Below are 8630 nucleotides of genomic sequence, written 5' to 3' on the forward strand. Positions count from 1 at the left end.
CCCCCCCCGCAGTACTTATTTTACTGAGTTTCTGTCTTTATATTTCCAATAGTCTTTAGCAAGGGGATCAGGCTTTTCTTCAAAGCACCCACAGATAAGGCAAGGTGAAATGGCCTCAAGTTGTGTCAGTTGTTCAGGTCAGATATTAGGAGAAATTTCTTTTCTGAGACGGTTTTGCAGCAATGGAGTAGGCTGCCTGGGGAAGTGGTTGAGTCACCTTGCCCGGAGGTCTTCCAGAAGCGTGTAGATGTAGAACTTAGTAGCATGGTTTAGTGGTGGACTTCAGTACTGGGTTAAAGGTTGGATCTTAGAGGTCTTTTTCAGCCTGAATGATTCTATGATTCTGTATTCTATGTGAAAAACTTTACTTCTTTTTTTTTTTTATTATCATTTTTTATCTTCAGCATACAGTTTCTAATTAAACTGTTTTCCCAATGTTTCTTTTTATAAAAAGTTGATACCCACTTTTTATAGAAAAAAGTTTTATAGACAATATTTTTTCATCTTTCATGAGCCATATTAAATCTGAATAGAGAGATACATTGCATCCTGTTTTTTTTTTCTACCTTCATTTGAAAGGGGGAAATAGTATCAATGGAGAAACTCTTTTTCCTTCAGTGATAGAAGTTCTTTTAACCAAAAAACTGAATTTTAATTACAGTGCTTTTAGCACTTTCAGTGCTAAAAAAATAATTTCCAGAAGTCTGTAAAACTGCATATAGCTTTGGTTGGACAAAACAACAACAACAACAGAAAACTGTTTAGATAGTTCTAGATGTTGTTCTTCTCAAATTTAAACTTGTTTCAGAATATTAGGGTTCTTAATTAAAAACCTTTTCCCCAGCCTGAAATGATTTTTTTGCGCATGGGTAATAAAAAAAATAATAAAAAACTCATTTGTTTTTACTCTTATCTTAGAGATGGGAATTGTTTTTTTTACAAGGCACTCATGACCTCTGTAAGCCCAGTGTCTCTCTTAACAATCTGACAACCTCAAGCAGGGTGTTAAAAACTTAATTTGCTTTCCGTAAAAGAAGCAATAATGCAATAAACAGCTCAGAACCAGACAGGTTTGGTTTCAAAGATCTAAAGAACAAAACGTAGATCAGCGTGTGAGTTAACCTCCAGCCCTCTGGAGGTTTCACTGCAAGTGGCACTGAAGCAACATATAAAGACCTTTCCTTTAATGTGTATTCTGTCTCACAATAAAAACTGTTACATAGCCAGAATACTTTACTGTGATTGCCTGAATTTCCTCAGAAGAGAATTGAAAAATTAACATCAGCTAAGTACGAGCATTTTGACACTGAAAGCTTTGACCTTGGAAGAAGCAAAATAGTGTTGGCGTGAAATTCAGTGGCTGAAGTTCTGGCCTTTCCTTTCCTTTTCTTTTCTTTGACAGCATCAGATCATTAGAAAACTTTTTTGCTAGGCATAAAAGATCTGTTTAGTTCCTGCTACCATTTTCAAATTAAACAGTTAAAATGGAGGTTGTAGTTTTACTACAATATTGTTATCATTATATGTTTGTTTTAATATTCTTCTGGATTAATGTAAATAGCGTTTAGCATCTTTTTCATGCTGAGAATTTGAAAGACTTTGAGGTATAACGTGTAAAGATTGGCTGTCTCTTCCTCGCTCCAGTGAAGGTGTTTTTTATCCAGTGAAAAGTGGCGATTGTATTTAGAAACTTCATATGTACTAGTTTACCGCATAATTTTATGGTAAGAAAAACAGTTGATCTTTTTTGAATATTTTTATTTTATTTATTTATTCATAGTCTGCCTGATGTGTGGGTAAATGAAAGTGAGCGACATCAGTTAAAAACTAAAGTAGTTCATTTATCAAAACTACCAAAAGATACTGCCTTGCTTCTGGACCCAAACATATACAGGTAATGTCCTAATTTTGAAATTTTCTTTACTTAAGTATAGCCTTAAGCCTCACTTAACTTTTTGACGTTGGAAAATCAGGATTGTTAATGTATTATACACCAGAACAGGGAGCCTTAATCCTGTCAGTGTCCAGTAGTTAAGTTCTGAGGTCTTAAGTTGTTTCAGAATTAACTTCTTGAACTGAACTCTAGTTACTGAGAAACGGGGAATGTGTGTATTTACCAAGTGTATTTTACTTTTTTGTGCTTGGTGTACAGAAATTCTAGTAAAGGAGGTACATACAGTGGAATCCTGAAAGATCACTTCTGTTAAGATCACATACTGGTTTGTATACCAATTTCTTTAAAGTCCAAATTTATCTTTACATAATTTATACTCAGCTGTAATACATGCAGTATTACCTTGAAATCTGTACTTGTGTACAAGTACTGTTACTTTTTTAATACAAAATTCTTTAGAGGGGGACAGTACATATCACTTGTCTTTAAGCTACTTTCACATATGTGTTTTTAGGACTTGATTGGCTTCTAATCCATCTTGTTTCTAATAATTTCCTGATTCTCCCCCCTCTGTATTAATGTGCTCTCATAATTGTCAGTACCCACAGTTGTATGTGTGTACAGTTTTTAAAGGTAATCTGAAATGCTTAATTCACTCTTAAGTTTTTGAAGATGCAAAGAGATGTGTTTATAGGCTTATTATAAATGCATGAAAATGGCTGGGGAGGGAGAAACAAAAAAGCCTCAACCAAAGTTCATTGTTTCTATGTTTGTTAACATCCAATGATCCACAGTCTAAAGGAGTACCTAGAATGCTAATCTGAGGTTTTGATATGCAATAAGCCTTTCAGTTCACCTTTAATATTCAGTGTATTTCACTAATCAAATTAATGAAAGCTTGGTTTACAATATGAAAATAAATCATCATACTATGTGCGCTATCTTTTAAAATGTAAGTTTTAAAAATACTTACTTTAGTATATGAATTATTACTGTTAATCATAAATCATACAAATGTTACGAGGAAATTGGATTATGTATTATAAAACCACTTAACACAGTGACTGTTTTATAGCCTAATTTAGGTGTTAATCACCTTTATATTGATTACATTTGTAGAACTTGAAATATTGGTTTGATTTGAAAAGTAAAAAATAACCTCTAAAAATAAAAATGATCTTTGGGATGAAGTCCATTGGGAAAAACGAACAACCCTTTCTCCCTCTTCTGAATAAAATTAACGTCCCTGCACATAACCTTTTACTAATTTTTTTAATAAGTATAGATCAGTATGTGATTAAAAAGAGCTTTGGGACTGACTAGGGGAGATCAAAGAAATAAAATTGAAGACCAAAATTTTGCATAGAGGAAAAAGTGGCTAGGAGAATTCAGTCACAGTTATTAATGTCATGATAAAATTTTGACACTAATAGAAAGTTTGAAATCATCACCTGAAATACATGCTAATTTGAGATCATAAAGAATGGCTTTTAGTTGTAGTCAAATTAAATGAAAATAGATTGTATATAGTCATGATTTCATAATAGCAGACTTGGATTTACATCTCAAGGTCTTTTTGTAAAAACTATTCTATCTTCTTTTACAGAACAATGCCCCAGAAGAGGTTGAAGAGGTAAAAACGAAGCAAGTGGGGACACCTGCAGTCTTAGTCACTGACAATGGATTTAGAAATAAAGTTGCACATTAGTCAAATCCCATCCTTTTTTTCTTTTTTTTTAGATAAATATTTATGCTTAGTGTAAACATTCTGTGAATGAAGTTGATGCTTCCGTGGAATATATTAATATATTACTGTATATCCACATTTTCATGGAATGGTACAGTGGGAGACTGAGCAAACACTCTTCTGGCAACTTAGTGGAACAACTAAAAGGCTTTGCATGCTTGCTTCCTTAAGCTGCTTTTTTCTTTAGTGAATACAGTAGTTTATACTTGATGAAAAGAAAAAGTAACCATCACCATTTACTCAAAATTCGCAGGAGAACTGTTAACAAGCTATTAGGCTTCTTGTCAATATTAACAAAATATAATATGCCAGACAATAAAACAGCTAGCAAGGGATTATCCTGTTACCCTTTCAGTATGGTGGATAGTAATCATTTGTCATTTGTAACCTCGTGTCCTTTGTCAGATCCATAAGATATGTTGAATTATGATGTTTAAACAAAATGTTGATGGAATGCTTGTCTTTTCCAATCAACTACAAATACATATAGTATGGCTTAAAGATGTTAAGAGTGTTGCAGTATGTCTGATCCCCTTTTCAGGAGTAGTATAGTATGTTAATGAGATCTTCTCTTATGTGATCTGTATCAATGGACGGTTTTTGAAAAACCTTTACTTAGCAGTTAGTGTTACTGGTGTTTTATTTTACTTTTTTTGTCCCTGTAGAACCCCCATTCACTTGTAAAGTATACTTTTTTATTTGGCCTAATGTTTTCTAGATGTAAAGAAAATGGTATTTTTTAAAAAAATATCTAGAAAATCAATCCTTTATGCACCAAAGTTGGCTTTGAAAAGGAAAATAAAATCATTTTCTTGCTTAATAAGCAAGAAGCCATGGATTTTTTTAACTGACAAATAGAGATGTGTCTAACCTGTTAGTCTTTGTATGGAGACAAAAATGTTGCATATAGATAATAGGACATTGCTTGTAAATATTTCAGCAGATTTGTAATATATTTTTATATTATGAAATGTACTGTAGATGTTTTTCTAGAGGCATGAAAGTTAAAATGTATATATTATGGTAGAAATAATATTGAAGGATATTGTAATTCACTAGTGCTGCCAGAAGAATTGTTTAAAAAAGCACCTTCCTTAACAATAAAAAAAACTTCTTTTACATACCTAAGGGACTATATACTACTGTTAATATCTGTTGTAAGAACAAAAATACATTGAACATCCTTCCCAGAAATCTTAGAGGGATGAATAGTACCCATAATTAATTCATGGCGCTCCTTTCTAATAGTGAACAAGAAGTTAGTTTTTTCCTTGCTATTGGAAGGAACTAATATGTAAAATTTGTATGGATATATGCAGTCAAACTGCAGAGTTAGTCCTCCTTATTGGGGAGGAATTTACTACAGTGAAACTAATAACCAGCAGTTTTTACACTAAATTTTTATTAAATAGAATAAAAGTTAGAAGTAACCCTTTGGTTGCAAAAGTGAGCATTTCCTAATATAATACAAATGCGTTCCGCATTGGTACTGACACGAGAGTCTTGCTTAGCACCAATGGGTTAAAAATGTTACTTATATTCATGAAAAAAAAGTCTTATCAAGCAAAATAAAGTGCAGATTAAAAGCACCACTAATATAAGATGTTCTGGAATGGTTGTTTAATAAGGGTATTATTCATAAAATCTGTAGTGATGTGACTTTATTTTTGGAAAAAAAATGCAGGTTTTTTTTTTTTTTTTTTTTTTTGCTTGAGCACTTCACCTACTGCTTTTTCTGTACCTATAAAATAATCTGCAATCTTTGTTTCTTTTATGAATTTGTTATAAAATTGCCAAATAGAAGTGTTTCAGATATAGTTTGTATTTGTATTTTTTTAATTTTATTGCTTCACGAGTTTCTTGTAAGTCATTTATAATTGACAGATGATTGTAGACCTTGCCTGAGTATTTTTTCTAATAAAACAAAGCAAACAAACCTCATTAGCTTCAAAATTGTAAGATTTCAATGGAGTTTTCAAAGGTACCTGTAAGCACATCACTGTCTCTTTTATTTTGCCCCTAAGTTGTGAAACACACTTAAATATTTAAGTACTTATCTGATGTTTTCATTATACAACTTCTCAGTTGGAGGGAAAAAAAATTAAAGGTTTAAAATCAAAACACCTGGTAACAAATAGATATGCTGGGATTAATTAATCTTGTCATAGTAATCAAAAGGTAAGTGGATTTCTGGCAATTTTAACTTGAAGTCATCCAAGTGAATTCATAAAACCATTTTAACAATGTTTAACAATTACTTACATTCTACAAATTATGTATGTACTTGATGGTGTTTTGTTTCAATTGACAGTCACTTCTCTCTAAAGGTCTGCTTTCAGACCTTTTGCTTCAGACCTTTCTGCTTTTTTGCTTTGCCCCTGAATTCCAGTTCTGATAGAGTACCAGACAGATAGAACTCTCACAGTGTGCCAGGAGAGATTTATTAGTTCTGAAAAAAAATTTTCTCTTTTCCTTACTGTTTTTCTTGAAAAGTGTTAATGAGCTTGCTTTTTTTTCCCTCCACCTTTTGAGTAGTTCTAGATACTTTTATCTTTGGATGTAACATATAGAGGCTTCCTTCTGTCTTTATCAGCTACTTTCCTTTTGGAATACATTTTCCAATTACCTAGAGAATGCATTTTCTCCCAGCTGGATTATTTATTTTCTTTGTAGAGAAATGCTATCCAGACAAACCTATAGTTATTTTACTATTTACTATTTACTATTTTACTCTTACCTTCATTGCAGTCTGTTTCCAGCCTGATACAATAAGTGTATAAATATTCCCAATTTATATAGTTTTGGTCAGAGGTTCTGTATTCTTTAACATATTATAGAAGGTGAGTTAAAGAAAATTACTAATCTTACAGTTGAAGTTAAGTCATGGCAAGCTATGCAGGAGCGTGTAGCATGAGGCATAAGGGAACCAGACAACTCAGACTGGAAAAGAGAAGGCTTTGGGTGAACCCAACAGAGGTGTTCCAGTACCTAAGGAGTTACCAAGAAAGTGGTGCTAGAACTGCACAGCAGGAGGATGAGTCAGTGGTCACAATTTGAAATAGGAGATCTTTTTTCAGTATGAGGAAGGTTGAGCATTAGAACACTTTGCTTCCAAAGATCATGAAGTCTCTGTTCTTGGACGTTTTCAAGTTGCAAGCAAAGCCGTGAGCAACTTGGTCAGGATTCAGTGTTGTTAGTGTTGTGCTGAGTAGGAGATTAGATTAGATATTTTCCAGAGGTACCTCTCAACATGAATAATTCTGTGCTTTGATACAGAAATAAGCTTTCTCTTCTAGCCTACATTCTCAGGCAGGCATGGCAGGCATCAGCTATATTTAGATCATGTTAGCAAACAGTTCATATGTTCATAGATCATGGTTGGAGTTAAAGTTGTTTGATTTGGAAATTCATTAGCTGTGGCAGTAACTTGGATCAGAGGCTTTAGTCTCCGTTTGTTTTGGCATGCTACGTGCTTGAACTACACTGGCACAATTTTAAAGTAGATGCTGGTGCTTGGTGATGTGGGGCAAAAAATGACATGGGATGCAATGTTTACTCATGCACTGTTGGTTGACACCAGCAAGGATTTTCAGAAATCCCAAATGAGTTTGTGGATGTCTTAGGTCATCCTGTTCCTGAGACACCTTTAAAGACCAAGTGCCAAACGCAGCTCTGAAAATTACAGTTTCAAGGAGTTGAAGTGCACTCAAATAGCTGTACACAAAATTGCCAGTCCTTTTGGAATATGTTGGCTTGACTCTCAGAGTTTTCTAAAGATGAATAATGGGATTTTGAGTTTATTTTGGGAACGAAAAACTACTCTACTGCTTAAGTGGATGGCAATTTTTGTTTGGAAACAACAGATTGAGAGCAGCCCGGAGGAGGACTTGAAGGTGTTGGTTGATAATAAGCCCAACATGAGCTAACAGTGCAGCCCAGAAAGCCAACCATATCCTGGGCGGCATCAGAAGTGTGGCCAGCGGGTCAAGGGATGTGATTCTCCCTTTCTACCCTGCTCTTGCTGTACGCCACCTAGAACAATGCCTTAGGTCTGGGCCACCCAGCACAAGAAGGATGTGGACCTGTTAGAGTGAGTCCAGAGAAAGACCATGAGAATGATCAAAGGGCTGAAGCACCTCTCCTATGAAGAGAGGCTGAGGGAGTTGGGGTTGAAAAGAAAGGCTCTGGAGAGACCTCATAACCTTCCAGTACCTAAAGGGGACCTGCAGGAAAGCAGCAGAGGGGCTTTCTCAGGGAGCGCAGTGATAGGACAAAGAGTAATGGCTTTAAACTGAAAGAGGTTAGATTTAGATTAGATATAAAGAAGGTTTTTTGTTTTTTTTTTTTTTTTTTTTTTTTTTTTTTTTTTTTCCTCTTTGAGGGTGGAGAGCCACTCAAACAAATTGCCCAGAGAAGCTGTGGATGCCCCATCCCTGGAAGTGTTCAAGGCCAGGTTGGATGGGGCTTTGGGCAGACTCGTGTGGTGGGAGGTGTCCCTGCCCATGGCAGATGGTTGGAGCTAGATGGTCTTTAAACCATGCTGTAATTCTGTGAATACTTCCTAGCATTTGGGCATAGCCTACAGCTGCTTGATTGATATTAGATCTCATTCTGTCTACTAAATCATTTTTAAAAATCAGAATTGCATCGGCTGCATCTAAGTAGTTTCTCTGAAGTTACTGGGATTTTTCATGTTTTGGCTCAGTTGCAGTATATGCAACACTTGGTGTATTTTTCTTGATTTAAGGATACACCATAAAGTGATGATGTAAGAAGTTTCCAATTTAAATTAATAATCACATCTGGACGAACTTATTTGTGGACAAATAGGTTAATTATGTTTAAATCTGCATTGTTTTTAATAAAAGGAATGTAAGTGGTTGATTCTGTACCTTACAGCTTTTACATGCATCTTGTGAATTGTTTATTGTAGAAAACCAGTCTTATTTCATACTGCAGTCTGAAATTGATTTATCCTCACTTAATGCT

General features: G+C 34.4%; 1 protein-coding gene across 2 annotated transcripts in view; it reads left to right on the top strand.

Annotated features, from left to right (window-relative positions):
* The window catches only part of AEBP2 (AE binding protein 2), a 64395-nt gene extending 58801 nt beyond the window's left edge, over positions 1-5594 (top strand). The window contains exons 8-10 of one of the 2 annotated variants that reach the window (XM_035347876.1): positions 1781-1894; positions 2153-2219; positions 3501-5594. In XM_035347876.1, the coding sequence (XP_035203767.1) occupies positions 1781-1894; positions 2153-2207 (169 nt within the window). In that variant the 3' untranslated portion in view covers positions 2208-2219; positions 3501-5594. The remainder of the gene's footprint in view (positions 1-1780; positions 1895-2152; positions 2220-3500) is intronic. The other variant, XM_035347881.1, reaches the window with a different exon arrangement.
* Positions 5595-8630: the final 3036 nt, after the last annotated feature.

The sequence above is a fragment of the Oxyura jamaicensis genome, chromosome 1 (assembly GCF_011077185.1).
Source record: "Oxyura jamaicensis isolate SHBP4307 breed ruddy duck chromosome 1, BPBGC_Ojam_1.0, whole genome shotgun sequence".
Classification (NCBI taxonomy): Eukaryota; Metazoa; Chordata; class Aves; order Anseriformes; family Anatidae; genus Oxyura; species Oxyura jamaicensis.